General features: G+C 44.7%; 1 protein-coding gene across 2 annotated transcripts in view; it reads left to right on the top strand.

Annotated features, from left to right (window-relative positions):
- Positions 1-17,484, top strand: part of LOC137675690 (adenomatous polyposis coli protein-like) — a 256,623-nt gene that overhangs the window by 114,996 nt on the left and 124,143 nt on the right. For both annotated transcript variants that reach the window (XM_068421865.1, XM_068421864.1), the window contains exon 5: positions 12,985-13,093. In XM_068421865.1, the coding sequence (XP_068277966.1) occupies positions 12,985-13,093 (109 nt within the window). The remainder of the gene's footprint in view (positions 1-12,984; positions 13,094-17,484) is intronic.

The following is a 17,484-nucleotide window of genomic DNA, read 5'->3' as shown; positions in this document are numbered from 1 at the left end:
CAAGATTTCCTTTTCAAGGCCAGAACAGTGTTTTGGGCAGTGGCCAGGGGCACAGAGTATGTTGCCAGCCATCCGGTGGTTGACTCCACCATGGTAAGCACTTAGTGTTTACCCTAGCAGGTGTCAAGAACTGATAAGGTTCCATGATAGGGGGGGTTTACCAGCTAGGATTGATCAGGTTGCAGCCCTCCTCAGTCAGCTCTGCCCAGCCAGCACTGGTCAGAGCCCCCTAAAAGCTCCACAGTCAGCCCCACCCCTACAGGTTAGAGCCCCCTAAAAATATTTCCCCCCTCCTTTCCCCTCTCAGTGCACCCAGGAGCAGCAAAGGATTCCCTCCCCTATGAAAGGGTTCGTAGTTGATCATTAAGATGAAGATAAAGCACAAACGAGGCACAGTATTGCTTTACAGTTGTCTATATTTACTTGGAGAATAAGGTGGATAATGATATTTTGAGAAGAGGAGGAAAGACATGGGAAAAGAAACCAGAGACAGAAGGAAATATAGGCTGATATTACGGACAGTATAGCAAGGATAGGATAGTCACCACCCCGGATCGAGCGGTGTCCTGCAGGTACTCTGTTTGTTTTCGGTGTTCAGTCTTCTGGTGGTGGTCCAGCACCATGTATCAGGGGTAGTCTTCCTTTGTACTATGTAGGTAAGGGAGTGGGTTTCGTCATCGTGATAATGCTGTCTTGGCAACAGTGTGGTTATTGTTTGGCATATGCACATATGTCTCATGCGCTGTTTACACACCTTAGGCCTCGCTTACCACTAGGAGTAAACAAGATGTTCTTGGAGGGCTGCTTGCTAAGCCAGGACAATGGTTGGCAACTGATAAGCAGAAGAGTGGTGCGCTGCATCAACAAGCTTGTGGATTCCACAGTTCCACCATCTATTCAGTCAAGCTGGTGCACACAAGCAAACTTTGAGACAACCACTTTACATTTCAATCTCTCACAGCGGGTTTGAGGGAGTGTGATGTAGTCAATCTGCCAGGCCTCCCCCTATTTATATTTCAACCACCGCCCCCCATACCACAAAGGTTTTAACGATTTGGCTTGCTTAATTGCAGCGCACGTCTCACAGTCATGGATAACCTGTGTAATAGAGTCCATGGTTAAGTCCACCCCTCGCTCACGAGCCCATCTGTATATTGCATCTCTCCCTTGATGACCTGAAGTGTCATGAGCCACGGAGCTAAAAATAGTTCACCTTTATGTTCCCACTCCAAGTCTATTGGAACACTTTAGCAGCCTGATCTGCTTGTTGGTTGTTTCGATGCTCCTCAGTTGCCTGACTTTTGGGTACATGAGCATCTACATGACATACCTTCATGACTCGTTTCTCTAGCTGTGCAGCAATATCTTGCCACAATTCAGCAGCCCAAATAGGTTGCACTGCCAGTTGCTTCGCTTCCACTGCTTTAACCACCCCCACAAGGCATTTGCCATCATCCATGAGTCAGTATAGAGATACAGCCTTGGCCACTTTTCTCATTCAGCAATGTCTAAAGCCAGCTGGATGGCTTTTACCTCTGCGGATTGACTCAATTCACCTTGTTCTTCTGTGGCTTCTGTGACTCGTCGTATAGGACTCCTTACAGGCAGCTTTCCACTTCTGATGCTTTCCTACAAGACAGCAGGATCCATTGTGAACAGGGCATACTGCTTGTCATGCTCTGGTAGTTCATTATATGGTGGGGCTTCTTCAGCATGTGTCACCTGCTTTTCTGGTGGCATTACGAAGTCTTTGTCTTCTGGACAGTCCATGATCACTTCTAAGATTCCTGGGCGATTAGGGTTTCCTATTTGAGCCCTCTGTGTAATTAATGCAATCCATTTACTCCATGTAGCATCAGTTGCAATGATGAGTAGTAGGAACCTTACCCTTGAACATCCAGCCTAGTAGGGGTAATCGGGGTACCAGGAGGAGCTGTGTGCTTCAGTACCGATTACCTCTGAAGCAGCTCTAACTCCTTCATATGCTGCCAGTATCTCTTTTTCAGTTGGGCTGTAATTGACCACGGAACCCTTGCATCCTTGACTCCAAAATCCTAGGGGTCGACCTCAAGTCTCCCCTGGTACTTTCTGCCAGAGGCTCCAGGTAGGACCATTGTCCCCAGCTGCGGTGTCGAGCACATTTTTAGCATCTTCTCCTGTCCGGTCTGGTCCAACGGCTACTGCATGCACAATCTCTTGTTTAATCTGTTCAAAAGCCTGTCGTTGTTCAGGGCCCCGCTGAAAATCATTTTTCTTTGGGGTCACTTGATAAAGAGGGCGTACAATCTGGCTGTAATCTAGAATATGCATTCTCCAGAAACCCACAGCGCCTAAGGCGGCTTGTGTTTCCTTTTGTTAGTTGGTGGAGACATAGTTGTTATTCTGTTGATCCCTGTATCGGGATGTGGTGACACCCATCTTGCCATTTAATCCCTAAAAAACTGGATCTCCCGGGGCAGGTCCCTTGACCTTGCCTCTTTTTATGGCAAAACCAGCTTTCAGAAGAATTTGGATGATTTTCTCTCCTTTGTCAAAACTTCTGCTGCTGTATCACCCCATACAATGATGTCATCAATGTATTGCAAATGTTCTGGAGCTCCACCCTTTTCTAGTGCAGTCTGGATCAGTCCATGGCAAATAGTAGGACTGTGTTTCCACCCTTGGGGCGGTCAATTCCAGGTGTACTGGATACCTCTCCAGGTAAAAGCAAACTGTGGCCTGCACTTCAGTGCCAAGGGAATGGAGAAAAACGCGTTAGCAATGTCTATGGTGGCGTACCACTTGGCTGCCTTTGACTCCAGATCGTATTGAGTTCTAGCCTGTCTGGCACAGGCAGCACTCAGAGGTGGCGTAACTTCATTTAGGCCACGATAGTCCACAGTTAATCTCCATTCTCCATTAGACTTTGCACTGGCCATATAGGACTATTAAAGGGTGAGCGAGTCTTGCTAATCACTCCTTGATTTTCTAATTGTCTAATCAGTTTATGAATGGGGATCAGGGAGTCTCGATTGGTGCGATATTGTCGTCGGTGCACCGTGGTAGTAGCAATTGGTACCTGTTGTTCTTCAGCCTTCAGCAACCCCACAACAGAAGGATCCTCTGAGAGGCCAGGCAAGGTAGACAGCTGTTTAATGTCCTCAGTCTCTACAGCTGCTACACCAAAGGCCCATCTATATCCTTTTGGGTCCTTAAAATACCCTGTCTTGAGGTAGTCTATGCCAAGGATGCACAGAGCATCTGGACCAGTCACAATGGTGTGCTTTTTCCATTCATTCCTAGTTGGGCTCACTTCATTTTCCAATACAGACAAATTTGAGATCCCCCTGTTGCTCCAGAAATACTGATAGATTCTGTCCTTTTGTGATTCGACAGCATTAGGGTGCACTGTGCACCAGTGTCTACCAGGGCTCGATACCTTTGTGGTTTTCATGTGCCAGGCCATCGAATCCACACAGTCCAGTCAACTCAGTTGTCCCTCTCCTCCACCTGGCTGGAGGCAGGGCCCCCCTAATTAAGGAATGGATTCGTGCTGCTCACGGGGATTGGACCTTCATTTCCCTTATTCACATTTGGGAAAAAGTGATTTGAGGCCCATCTACCCTGACTGGGGTCCTGCTCACTGGTAACTGGAGCAGCCATTCTCTAGGAAAATTCTCTCTGGCATTTCTTTTAGCTTGCAACTCACGTACTCGTGCCTGTAGGGTACTGGTAGGTTGTCCATGCCATCTGCTCATGTCCTTCCCATAACCACGCAGGGCAAACCACAGGATACCTCATGACGTGTTCCATTTCCTTTGAGCCGGTCTTGTAGGAGGGCATTTTCTCCTAACAGCTACAGTGCAGGTCTGTATAGGTAGAGAGTCAAGTTTATTCTCTATCCTGGACAGTTTGTCTGACAGTTGTTTAAATGAGTCCTTTTTTTCCTTAGTCAGTTTTTCCACAGCCGAGATGCGGGTCTGCAGTGGGGAAGAAATATTATCTTCATGCTGTCGCATACAGTTAGCCATTTTACCCACAGTAGATGGTGCCATAGCATCTTCTCCCCATACTAATATTGACAATGTATGGGTATATGTTGGTGGAGCATTCTGCACAACCTTCTGGGACATGGATCGGTTGCATTCCACTTCATCAGGATTTACAGGATCTACAATTTCCCGTGGGTGTCTATAAATGATCTCTTGCACAGCTAGTTCTCTAAGGTAGTTAATACCTTTTTCTATAGTGGTCCATTGCTTAGGTGGCTCATAACATCATCTTTATAGGGATACCTGCTCTTACAGCTGACATGAGTCACCTCCAGAGACTGACAGTGTTTGACTTTTTCACAAGCGCCTTATCAATACCACCATCTCTGGACAAGGGATCCCAGCTGCCTGGCTTCTCTACCATCCAAGTCCATGCTATGTGCCTCATTATCCCAGCATCCGAGCATCCAGGTAATAATTGGCTCACCTTCATGATGACTGAAGTCTTTCCTTATATTTCGCAGGTCCTTCAGGGATAGGGAGTGGTAGGTTATCTCTACATCCAAGACTTCCTCCTGTGATAGTTCTGCTTTAGAAGGACCTTTCTTCTGTGATGGGTCTGCTTTAAAAAGACAATCAAGGAAACCCCCATCTGTGTCAGGCCCTGACTGTGCCTGAGAAGGGCCCTCACCTGGGTCATGTGATGGCTCTGCCTTAGAAGGCTCTGAGTCATCATCCTTCACTTCATGAGCTGATTTCTTTTGGTGTTTCTTCGTGGTTACAGGGGCAATTGGTACAGACACAGATCGGGTAGATGCTGTGGTTTGAGTAGATGCAGTGGCTGTTGTGGGAGTGCTGAGACTCACTAGAGTCTGAGTAGCTGCAGTGGCCATCTTGGGGTGTGCAGTGGCTGTAGTGTAGGCTGCCAAGGTTTGAGTAGATGCAGCTGCTGTCTTGGGGGGTGTAGCAGCTGCAGTGTGAACTGCTGGGGTTTGAGTGGATTTAGTGGCTGCACGCGCTGTAGGAGCTGAGTTGGCTGCATGACACCTACACCTGCCCCTGCACCGACATTTAATCTTATACCACATCAGAAACACATTCAGGGTAACCGAAAATAAAAACATGCCACCTAGACAGCCCCATCCAAATTTCACAAAATCTAGTGGAATTAGCTTGGCAGAAAAGGGGAAGGTACTATTTCCCAAAGTAAAATTGAAAGTGTAATCATTAACAAAATCAGCTAAAGGATGCCTAGAGTGTGCAGATGAAGTCGCTGCTACCGATTCGCAATTAAAGCTGCCCATCAGTATGTCATAGAGATAAGAGATCAGAATAGTAACTGCCCAGTTTATCACGGCATAAATCAGTATCAAACCCCATACCAAAATGATACATTTCGACTAGCGCCCACTGCTAAACAGCATGTAAACATTAAGAAGAAGCAAGCAATAACACAGTGCCCATGGCAGGTAAGGCAGCATTGCAATACTCAACTGTGAAAGAAACTCTATAAAGAGACGAGATAACACTGTGTTCAAAAGTGACATTACCATGTTATCTGTTTTAATTTCCAACCCCTCATAAATCTCAAAGGAAGAAATCTGATACTCTCTCAGCTGAGCTCTCTGGGTCTCCTCCCACAGGAGCTGGGATTCGACTTCTCGAACCCCACGTTGGGCGCTAATAAATCTGTCACAGTTTAAAGCTGGGCCAGCTATTAAACCGGTGGCAGATGCTCTCTGTTAACCCTCCCTCCCTCCACACCCCCGGCCCCCCCACCGAAGGAAAAGGGAGAGAGACTTATGGGTTGGAAAGTTAACAGTTTTAATAAACTATAATAATGAAAAAGAGTATAATAATAATATTGGAATAATCAAATATATACAAATATATACAAAAGCAAGATCGAGCTCCCCCCATGTCAGCCACGTCACCACCGGCACTACAGGGCACGCCCCAGGAAGGCCCAGGCCAGGCCCAGCGATGGACAGGAACTGGATTCAAGGATGCACAGATCAGGGGCAACAGGAAAACAGAATCCTCTGTGGATACCGGCCATACCAGAAGGGCGAGAAGGGGAAAAGAAGGCCCAAGAAGAAGGGCGAGACCCTCGTGATCCCCCTGCACTGACCTTGGTTTCTCTAAGACTAAGTACAGCAAGAGCCTTTCTGCATAACATCCCTACTGGTGCCTCAGTGATAACTACAAACTTCGAGCGTTATCAGTCCTGGAAGCAGACACTGTCTGCAAAGCATGCAGTTAGTTTCAGAAAGTGCAGTTACTTAGAGGAGACTTAGCTGAAAGTAAAAATCACTGAAAGGAAAACTGGCCTGGTTTAGGCCAAACCAGGACAGCTGTCTACCCTGCCTGGTCTATCAGAGGACCCTTCTATTGTGGGGCTGCTGAGGGTCGAGGAGCAAAAGGTGCCCATTGCTACTACAACGGTCCACCAACAGCAATATCGGACTAATAGAGACTCACTGATCCCCATCCACAAGCTGATCTGTCAACTGGAGAACCAAGGAGCAATCAGCAAAACACACTCACCCTTCAATAGTCCCATATGGCCAGTGTGAAAGTCCCGTGGGGATTGGAGAATAACTGTGGACTATCATGGCCTAAATGAAGTCACACCACCACCGAGTGCTGCCATACCAGATATGTTAGAACTCCATTACGAACTGGAGTCAAAGGCAGCCAAGTGGTATGCCACGACTGACATCGCAAATGTCTTTTTCTCCATTCCTTTGGCAGTGGAGTGTAGGCAACAGTTTGCCTTCACCTGGAGGGGCATCCAATACATCTGGAATCGACTGCCCCAGGGGTGGAAACATAGCTCCAACATTTGCCATGGACTGGTCCAGACTGCACTGTAGAAGGGTGGAACTCTGGAACACCTGCAGTACATTGATGACATCATTGTAGAGGGTAATACAGCAGGAGAAGTTTTTGAGAAAAGGGAAAAAGTAATTCAGATCCTTCTAGAAGCTGGTTTTGCCATCAAATGAGCTAAGGTCAAGGGTTACAGAAGAACTGCTTACTGTTTACCCCAGGTACGGGCTAAACGTGGACAATCCTGAACATAGTGTTTGTTATCGACATCTCTGTTCGAGCGGCTCACGTAGATTTGATCCCCTTTATTCACGCCTGGTAAATAGGGGTTCGAAGCCCATCTACGCTGTCTGGAGAGCTTGCCATTGGAAAGTGGAGCAACAAGTCTCCTGGAAGAAGCTCCATTCCTAATTGGTTCACCTTCCAACTCGTGTACATGTGTCTGTAAAGCTGAGGTAGTTTTTCCATCCCATTTTTCTTGTCCTCTTCATGGTTATGCAGGAAAAACCACAGGGTGCCTCGTGATGTGTACTGTCTCTCCTGAGCAGGTCTTGTGGGGGAATGCCGTCTCCTGATGGCTCAGACATTCTTCGGTGCAGGTGGGGAGTGGGGTCTGTCCTCCATCTGGGACAATTTTTCCAACACCTCACCAAGCAGTTCTGTGGATTTGTCAGGTGGTTTTTCCAAAGCTGAGATGTTCGCTTGTGGGGAGGAAAAGAGATTGTCTGCGTATTGCTGCATCCAATTATCTATGTCACTCACCGTTGTTGCGTCAGCATCTGCCCAGCTAAATAATGCTAATGAGTTGCCATATGATGGTGGGATGCTCAGTACCCACTTGTGCCACATGGGTCCGGTAACTTTGAGTGCATTTGGATCTACTGGTGTCTGCAGGTCATCCAGGTCAGCAAAAACCAGCTCCCGCACAGCTATTTTCCTGAGATTCTTAACCCCTCTCTCAATGGTTGTCCACTTGCCTGGGTGGTATATGACATCTTCTCTAAAGGGATACCTTTTCCTTACGCTTTGCAGGAGTCACCACCAGAGGGTGAGGGGCTGTGCACCTGTTGCAAGACCCCTATCAATACCCACTTCTCTAGCCATTGGTCTAGCTGCTTGGCTTCTCTACCCTCTAACTCTAAACCATTGTCTCCATTATCCCAGCATCAGAGCAGCCAAGTAACAAGTTGCTCACCTTCATGATGGCTGTAATCTCTACATATGTCTCACAGCTCACTCAGGGATAGAGATCTAGTGGTTACCTCTGGCTCGGCCTCCTGTGATGTCCCTGGTAGGCCATCACAACCTGCTCTTTTTGTGGTTTTCATCTTCTGTACAGGGGCAACTGATACCTCCACTGATTGAATCCCTAGGTTGGCTGTGTCACCCATCACTGGGGGCTGATTAGCTGCAACCCTTGTTGCCAAGGTCTGGGTCATCACAGCAAGTGCTGCCTGGAGTTGAGTCATCACAGTACCCAGTGCAGAGATCTGAATAGCCTCTGGGGTAGCTGGGATGTCTTCTGTAGGGACTGGCAGGGTCTTGAGTACCTGCAATTCCAGTTGTGGGTGCTGGGGCAGCTGCAGTGTCTGTCATAGGGGCTGAAGCTGCTGTGGTGCCTGGTGTAGGGGCCAGGGCTGCTGTGGTGCTCATTACGGGGGTTGCAGCAGCTGTGCTGTATCCACCCTTATACCAATGTTTAATCAAGAGCAAAAACTGAAAGACATTCAAAAGGCCTGACAATATGAGCATGGTGGTTGAAACATCCCTAGGGTATTCAAAATTCTCAAAAGCCATTGAGATCAGCCTCAACGGAAAAGGAAAGTCCATGTCACCCACTCCCATTCCATAGAAATCAGAAATAGGCATAGTTCCAAAAGAATTTATAATACCATAAACCAATGCCAAACAACATAGCAGAGTGATACCTCTCAGTCCATGCCCAGAAGTAATAAACCACACAAAAGCAGTAACAAACAGCAGCAAAGCCACACATTTGATTAGCCACCACAAAAGCAACTCTAAAACCAAACCCCAGAGAATTCCACCCAGTGACCCTGCTACTGACACCAACATAATGAATGCTTGTAACAAAAACAGTCAAATCTCTAAAACCTTCAACCCTCTGAGATTCTTAGAGCAAAAAGTCTATGGTTCTCCCAGGTGATCTATTTACGTTGTGTGCCAAATAAACTGTCTTGGTTTATCCTACACCCAGGGCTAAACAATAAGCAGTTGTTCTCTCACCCAATCTCCCCTCCCCAAACAAGAAAGGGAATTGGGAAAAGTAGGGAGACTTGTGGGTTGAAATTTAAAGAGATTTAATAAAATAAGAAAAGCAATGTTGATACCAATACAAATGACACAAAGTTATACTTAGCCCATAGAGTTCTGGCAAGTCCCTCCAGGAATAGGTAACCATTGAGAAGAGAGGAAGAAGAGAAAGGGAGGGGGAGGGAGAGGGCGCGAGGAGCGCAACTGGGCACAGTTACAAAAGAACTTATAATATCCTAAACTAATGCCAAACACATAGCAGAGCAATACCTCTAAGTCCACACCCAGAAGTGATAAACCACACAAACCCACTAACAAACAGCAGCAAAGCCACACATTTGATTAGCCACCCCAAAAGCAACTGCAAAACCAAACATGCTACCAACACCAACATAACGAATGCTCTTAAAATCAGCCAAATCTGTGAAAACTTCAAGTGATCTATTTACATTGGGCACCAAATAAACTATCTTTGTTTAGCCCACACCCAGGGCTAAACAATAACAGTTGTTCTGTCACCTAATGTCCCTTCCCTGACTGAGAAAAGGAATTAGAATAACAAGGGAAACTCATGGGTTGAAATTTAAACAGATTTAATAAAATAAAGAAACCCATATCAGTGCTAATACAAAACACACAAAATTATATTTAGCCTACAGAGTTGTAGCAAGTCACTCAATGGATAACAATCTTTAAGAAGGAAAAAGAGGGAGGGGAAAAGAGCCCCACCCCTCTCCAGCAAGCTTTCCATTTACAGTGAATCTGATGTTAATGTTATAGAATACACCTGTGGGCCAGCCTGGGTCAGATGTCCTGGCTTTCACTGCTAATGGCCTTGATCACCATACCACAGCTGGCCACAAACTGAAACAAAATGCAACAGAAAAGTGATTCTATAAATTTTATCCCCACGAAACCAGGACGAGATTATACTACCCTATTTACACAACTACCAGGGCAATATTGGGTATGTGGAGAAAGGGCATTCGAGTATTTGCCCTCAACCTGAGCTGAAAAGGGTATTCTAAGTGCATTAATACCATCCACATAGGTTAGAACGAGTATCTCTTCTGCCTCTGTAGCTCATAACTACTGATATATATGGGAAAAAGTGTTAGAACCCTCCAATAGAATGTGGCACTAAGTTCCACCTGTTTGTAAGAGCTTTCATCCCATGGTTAGGGATCATTGAACTAGAAAGAGCTATTGTAAATGTATCAGCAAAAGTAGAAAAAGCTCTTAATGTAACTGTAGATAGTATAGTAGCCTTACAGGAAGAGATTAAATCATTACCTTAAATGGTAATACAGAATTGATTAGCCTTGGACTACCTATTAGCAGCACAGGACAGAGTATGGGTGTTATTGAATAATAGCTTCTGGTTTTATATAAATCAAGACCAGAAAAAATGAAACTGATATAAACAAGATAAAGACTCATTTAAAAATATTATATGAAGTAAGACAGGGATCTACCTTACATCTGTTTGGGTGGTTAACCTCTTGCCTCCCAGACTTAGGTATAGGACTGTGAACTAAAAGGATTTTGGTTGTTATATTCACTGTCTTATTTTGCTTTGTAATTATATATGTGTGTTTGCTGTGTTGTATTACCTTATGCACTTGACTTACTACTAAAATAATGAATAGTATAGTGTGACTCTCATGGTCAAAAGAAAAGGAGGGACTGCTAGGAAAAAAATCTCATTCCCTAGCTATTGTACCAATTAGTCTTTACAGTATGAAATTGTATGAACTTTCTTAAGATATATATATATAGTTTACATTGTATACTGCATAGTCATGGTTAAGTCAGCTAAAGGACTAAAGGACCCCAGCTTATTGCAAGGAGGAGGACGACAGCTCCCACCCTGAAGAATAAAGGATACCCCTGGACTACTGAGATAACACCAGCATCCTAGCCCCTCTAACCCCTCTGTGAAACCTTCCCATTATCTGGCATCATAGATAAGTAACCATAGCAAGACTGACTCCAGAGATGTCTAGATCAAGAAAGAAGCAGGTGTATGTGTGTGTTAAGTAGTAATTGGTCAAATCATATTGTATCTGAATGCTTGAAAGTTATAAGAACCCCGTGTAAAAACTGCATTTGATGTGCCCCAATTTGAATGGGACACCTCAGGCACATGAATAAAAGAATTACTCTTGTAATTCTATACTTCGTGTCCTAGCCTCTCTCCTTAGTCAGCATGGGCCAGTTGCGAAATTTTCATGACACTCTGCAGAATGCCTGCGTGTATAGAAATCAGGTAGCCAGGGTATGTGTTAGAGGTTTGGGAAGTTGGGAGGCAAAAAAGAGGGACTCTCTTACAGACTTTCCCTTAGCAGAATCTATTAGCATTTCATTAAGTCTGACTAATGTGTTGCAACAACAGGGTTACAGCCCTTGACTTAGGGAATTCCTGCCCAGACCCATCCTTGTGACTGAGGAATTCCAGTTATCCTGTAATTCTGCTATAGTTACCCACAACAGTAGGGTAATTGTTGTTTGTTTCTTTTCACTGATTTTTGATTGTAAACCCATCTGGTATAATAGCTGTCCAAGTAAATTACTTAATGTGTGGTCTTGACATTATTTAAAAAACAAACAAACAAATCAAAACAACTCCACAGTTCTGTTTCAACATAGCTGTTGAATCAAATCTCTAAAGTTCTGTCACTCTGTGTTTATAAACATTCAGCACTATTAGGTTTGTGCAGTTTTTCTTAGATGTGTGTAGTTTTTCAGTCTTTTGCAACTAAAGCGAGGGAGAACAGCTTGACAAGTGAATTGTTAGTATAACATTATGGTTTTCCTTAACCTCTTTCATAGGTAATGTAGCTGTCATTAAGAATGTGATTCAATAGAATAGGCAATGCCATATACTTCTTTATACATCTGAATTTTTACAAGAATTCTTTTTTTTTTTCCTTTCCAAGATGTATCAAATCCTGTCAGTATTATTCACAGTTCTGTCCGTGTGTCCTTGAAAAAAACTAGGGCTATTAGTTTAGCAATAACTAATATAAACTAGATCCTGGAAATTTTAATTATCCATTTGAACAATGTTCAGGTTACTTGCTTTGGGTATGGAATATTAACCTTAAGTCATTAAAACTAATTTGAAATATTTTAAAAGCAGGAACTAAGATACTTTAAAATATGCATTTTAAAATTCTTTATCCTACATGAAGTTCTTTCATGTGAAAGCTTGATTATCTTCTTTCCAAATCATGATTGAGATGCATTAAGAAAGTAAAGGGTAATTTTTATTTTTGTTGTATGTTGTTTTTGTTCCTTAACAAAATATTTATAATAATTATCCATGACTTGTTTGTGCATTTTACAAAGATTCATATGGCTCTTCCTCAGAAAGACTACAACCTGAGTTTAGAGAGAGAAGGATGTAGAAGTTAAGGGATGGGAAATAATACTGGGCAAACTTGTATGCAGCTTTCTGTCCTCTAGGTTAGTGTTTGAGTTCATTCTTAAGCATTATCAGTCCAGCTTTGTTTATGAATGCTATGCTGCATTCTATAAAGCATATTGTCATAAAGAAGCAGGATGCAAGTTAGCATGTGACTAATAACTGCTTAGGTTTCACAAAATTACTCTCAGCTATAGCTTTCAAACTGGTTTTATAAAGAACTATAGGTATTCTTTCTTTTACAGATGTGGATCTGATATACAAGAAGTTAAAGTTACTTGCTTAGCACAGCATAGTTGGATAGTTTGATTAGCTAGGGCCTGGGAACAGAACCCACCTTCTCAACTTCTTGTTAGTGCTGTCTTCATCAAATCTCATTTCTTATTTCACCTTTTATATAGGTATCAATGCTTATTGCTGTACTTGTATTTGATAATGAAGACTTACTAGTGAGACATTTCTGGCTTTTGTTTTTGATAGATCTCTGTTGCTTGTGGAGCTTGAGAAGGAAGAGAAAGAAAAGGACTGGTATTATGCTCAGCTTCAGGACCTTACTAAAAGGATTGATAGTATCCCCCTTACTGAAAATGTAAGTAACTACAGCATGTTCATTTATGTATCTAGTGCTATGACCTCTGTTTAGATGCTGTGTATATATATTTTATGAATTTAGGGACATTATCTACTATTTTTTTCATTTAAAGAATTTTTTTGTTCACTATGCAAAGTTAATTCAGACTAAATAATGTGTTGGGGTCCACGCGAGGAAGGAACTACAGCACACCAATATGATGCTCTAATAGTCCGCTTTATTTTGGTTAACACAGCTCTTTTATAGCATACATACTTCCTTATCTCGCGGTCACGCCTTAAGCTATTGGCTGCAAGCACTGTGCACGCTCTGTCCACGCGCCTCTTCTGCTGTTCTGATTGGATACTTGCTATGAGCCTAAGCAAGCTTTATCTTCATACTTCCTTACTGACTCATGCTCTTACATAACAGTGTACTCGTATGTTATCTATAATTTTCCCATGGTCCAGGCCCCTACATCTCCCCCTTTCTTTCTTAATACAATAGCAATGGTTCTTGATATCATTCCCTGCAAACCTCTTATGATACAGAATACCAAGACAAAAATGAATAGCAATACTTGCGCCAAGCCTTTCACTAGGCTGGCTATCCACCCTCCAATTCCCAGATCACCCAACCAGTTCATCCAAAAACCCATGATGTTCCCTTATTTTCTGTTCTGGATTCAGTTTCTGGAGCCACGACCAGATGATACGTGCAAGGCAGTGATCACGCCTCCTCAAGGCCTCTGGTGTTAGAGTTGCCTGGTCCTGTAGCATCGGCTGGTTCATCTAGCCACGGCTTCACCCATTTGGCCGGAACCCATTGGCAGTTATTTCCTGTGGAGACACAAGCATACCCTCTGCCCCAGGTTATTAATTGCTTTGGTCCTTCCCAAGTGCCTGATTCCGGGATGAATACCCTTACTGGTACGTTTGTATTACTGAAGTCTTTTTGATTTCCCTGCCTGTGAGCTATGGCAGGTGGTGTTTGCGAGTCCTGCTTAGGGTTTAGCCAATTTAATACAAACAATGTTTTATGTAGCGCATCCTGTGGTCCCATCTCCCCCTGTTTTCGAATAATTTCTAAATGCTCTTTTAATGTGCGATGCGCACATTCCACAATTGCCTGCCCTGTAGAATTATATGGAATACCGCGTATATGTGTAATACCCCATTTCTGCATAAACTCTGCAAACGATTCAGATCGATAGGCAGGGCCATTATCAGTCTTAATTTGTTCTGGCTGCCCATTACTGCAATAGCTTGCAACAGATGTTTTTTAACAGGCCTTAGGCCATCATGGAGGTCAGGGCTGTAGCCCACCTGTGACCAGAGCAGGTGTCAATTGATACATGGATATATTTGAGTCAGCCAAAGGCAGCATATTCAGTGATGTCTGTTTGCCAAATCTGTCTGGGTTGGATTCCCCTGGGATTTGCTCCCGCAATCTGTAACACAGGTATTCTAGCACAATCAGGGCAAGAAACTATAATCGCCCTTGCATCAGTCTTTGTCAATAGGAATTGCTGATCGCAATGCTGCTGCAGGATTGGTGAAAAAGACTGGTGAGATTGTCGAGCCTCTGTTAATTTTGCCTGCGGAGATCTGTCCACCGGAAACGTGGATACCAACTGATCAGCTCGGGAGTTTCCTTCCACCAAACCTCCGGGTAAACTGGTATGGCTTCTAATGTGGATGACAAATACCGGGTGTAGACGGTGTTGCATTTCATGCCATAGGTTGAAAAGGCTTTGAACAGCAGTTCATTGGCGATATGGCGAAGCAACGATCGGTGTATGTGTTTCACAACCCCTACCACGTATAGGGAATCCACTACCAAATTTAAGGGTGCTTCGCGCCACTTTTGTAAGGCCAGGAGTACAGCTTGTAATTCTAAAACCTGAACAGATCCTTCTGCTACGATGACATGTTTTCTCCATTCTCCCTGTTCTTGCCAGACAAATACGGCTTTTCCGGTGCGGCTACTTGCATCGGTAAACACCGTGATTGCTTGCAACGGCTCACTGACGACAATAGGCCTTTCTTCCAGCGATATGTGAGTTTTAAAGATGGGGTGTGACGGATAGTGATTGTCATTCTGCATCGTCGTGTTCAATAGGGCTAAGGACATAAGTTTTTCTCGTTGACATACTTCTGGTAGGTAGTCGAGGCTGATTGGAATAACAAGCTTGTCAGGTGTTCGTCCAGCCACAGCTAATAGCCGTGCAGTCCCTTTAAGAATGACTTGAGCGATAGCTTCCCATCTTGTAGTGATAGTCTTTTTACCATGAGAGGGTAAAAACACCCATTCCAGCACTTGAAGTGGATTTGACTGAGATGGGTCCCATTGTCCTAATATTCCTGACACTTCAAGGTCCATATTATAAATGTACAAGTCCACAGGTAATTCAGGCACTACTCGTGAAGCACAAGACAAGGCAATATTTTGAGTTATTACTTGCAGTGCAGATCGAGCTGCTTCTGTGAGCTCGCGGGATTCTTGAGGTGCGGAACCCTTCTGAAGCATTTCGAAGAGAGGTTGAAGGTCTGCATTAGTGATGCCGCAGACAGTCCTTATCCACTGAATGTCTCCCACTAATTTCTGTACATCGCTCAGGGTCTTCACATTTGCTCGAATCTCCAATTTCTGAGGTCGAACAGTGGATTCGGTAAGCGATATCCCTAGATATTTCCAAGGTGTTGACAGCTGCACCTTTTCCGGGGCTATGACCAGGCCCCATTTTTCCAGATCCGACTTCAATTCTTCTACCACTTCGCTGGCGATGGTTCCCTTTTGACAAAGTAGCGAGTCATCCATAGAATGGTAAATCAGCATTCCCTCATGCGTCTTTCGAAATTTCTGTAGAGCCAGATCCACGTACCACTGACAAATTGTTGGAGAATTCTTCATACCTTGTGGCAATACTACCCAATGATACCTCTTCGCTGGTGCTGCACGATTTATGGAGGGAACTGTAAATGCAAATTTTTCACAGTCGTCCGGATGCAAGGGTATCATGAAGAAACAGTCTTTGAGGTCGATCACGACAATATCCCATCCTCGTGGTAACATAGTAGGTGTAGGGAGCCCTGGCTGTAACGGGCCCATGTCTTGCATGACAGCATTGACAGCCCTTAAATCTTGCAGTAATCTCCATTTCCCTGACTTTTTAGGTATTGTAAATACAGGTGTGTTCCATGGGCTTGTTGAGGGTACTAGGTGACCTGCATCAAGTTGTTCTTGCACCGACTCCTGTAAGTGTGCAAGCTTTTCTTCGGGTAGCGACCATTGGTCCACCCAGATGGGTGATGTTGTTAACCAAGTGAGCTTCAGTAACACTTGCGGATGTAAAGCAGCTTGTGTCGCACCATTGGCGTACTGACCTTTCCCTAATAGTGCGTCAAGCGATGCCAGTCTCAAGGGATCCCCTTCATCTCGGCGTATGTTCTCAACAGCGGCTATCTCCAGCTTTTGCTGCCACTTTTCCAGAAATAACAGGTATGCAGTGGGTGGCAACATCAGTTCGCCAAGAGCACGTATGTCCACTTGTGTTAATGTTTGGTTTTTAAAGAATGATGTTAGCAACTGCATCACATGCTTATTGTCCATTCCGTACTGCATCACTGCTTCTTGTAACTGCTTCACAGTTTTCCAATCAAATGGCGTCCATTGACGATGATCTCCTTGTGTGAAAACTGGCATTGCGGTAATACTATGCGGTAACATTACGCCTTCGATGGTAGCCTCTCGAATGACGCCCTGCCATCGTTGCCCTGGATCATAACCGGGTAATGCTGCAGGCCGTGTATTCTGTTCGTCACCAGGATCATTGGAATCTGAAGAGTTTGGCAATGGCGGAGATGGGGCTCGACCTTCCCCTGCAGGTCTTTGAGTGCTATGCTCTTGCCGAGGAGGGTCAGTCAGCCGGCGCATGCGCGAACGAGAAGACGACGTCCCGCCCTGGGAAGGCGACGGCCCGCCCTGGGGAGGCGACGGCCTGTCCAGGCCACTCCCAAATTTGTTGCGTAGGTACGCGTCAGCTGCTGCCTCCTGCCACATCCCATCTTCCACGCACCATTTCGTCCACCTCCGGATTCTTTCCTCTTTGTGCTTTAGCTCTGCCGGAGTTAGTTCTGATTCTGCTGGCGGAGCTTTCTGCTTCTCGATAGCCTGTCCGAGAGCCTCTAACCCACCAGATATCGCCTGCGAGGCTTTATTGTAAGCGAGTTGCCGCGATGTTTTACTAGCTCCTCCATCTAGCTTCTCCATTTTTTTTAATATGTCCTGCATTTGCTGTTCTTGTCGCTGCAGTAACTCTCGCAAAGGTGCGTTACTGTCCGCTTCGGGAGCGGCGTCTGACTCATTTGTTACTACTTCCATGGGGAGGGGTACAGTTTCAGGATTCA

Source organism: Nyctibius grandis, chromosome W, assembly GCF_013368605.1.
Source record: "Nyctibius grandis isolate bNycGra1 chromosome W, bNycGra1.pri, whole genome shotgun sequence".
Classification (NCBI taxonomy): Eukaryota; Metazoa; Chordata; class Aves; order Nyctibiiformes; family Nyctibiidae; genus Nyctibius; species Nyctibius grandis.
Note: the sequence above shows the minus strand (reverse complement) of the source record. Positions and strands in the feature narration are given on the sequence as shown.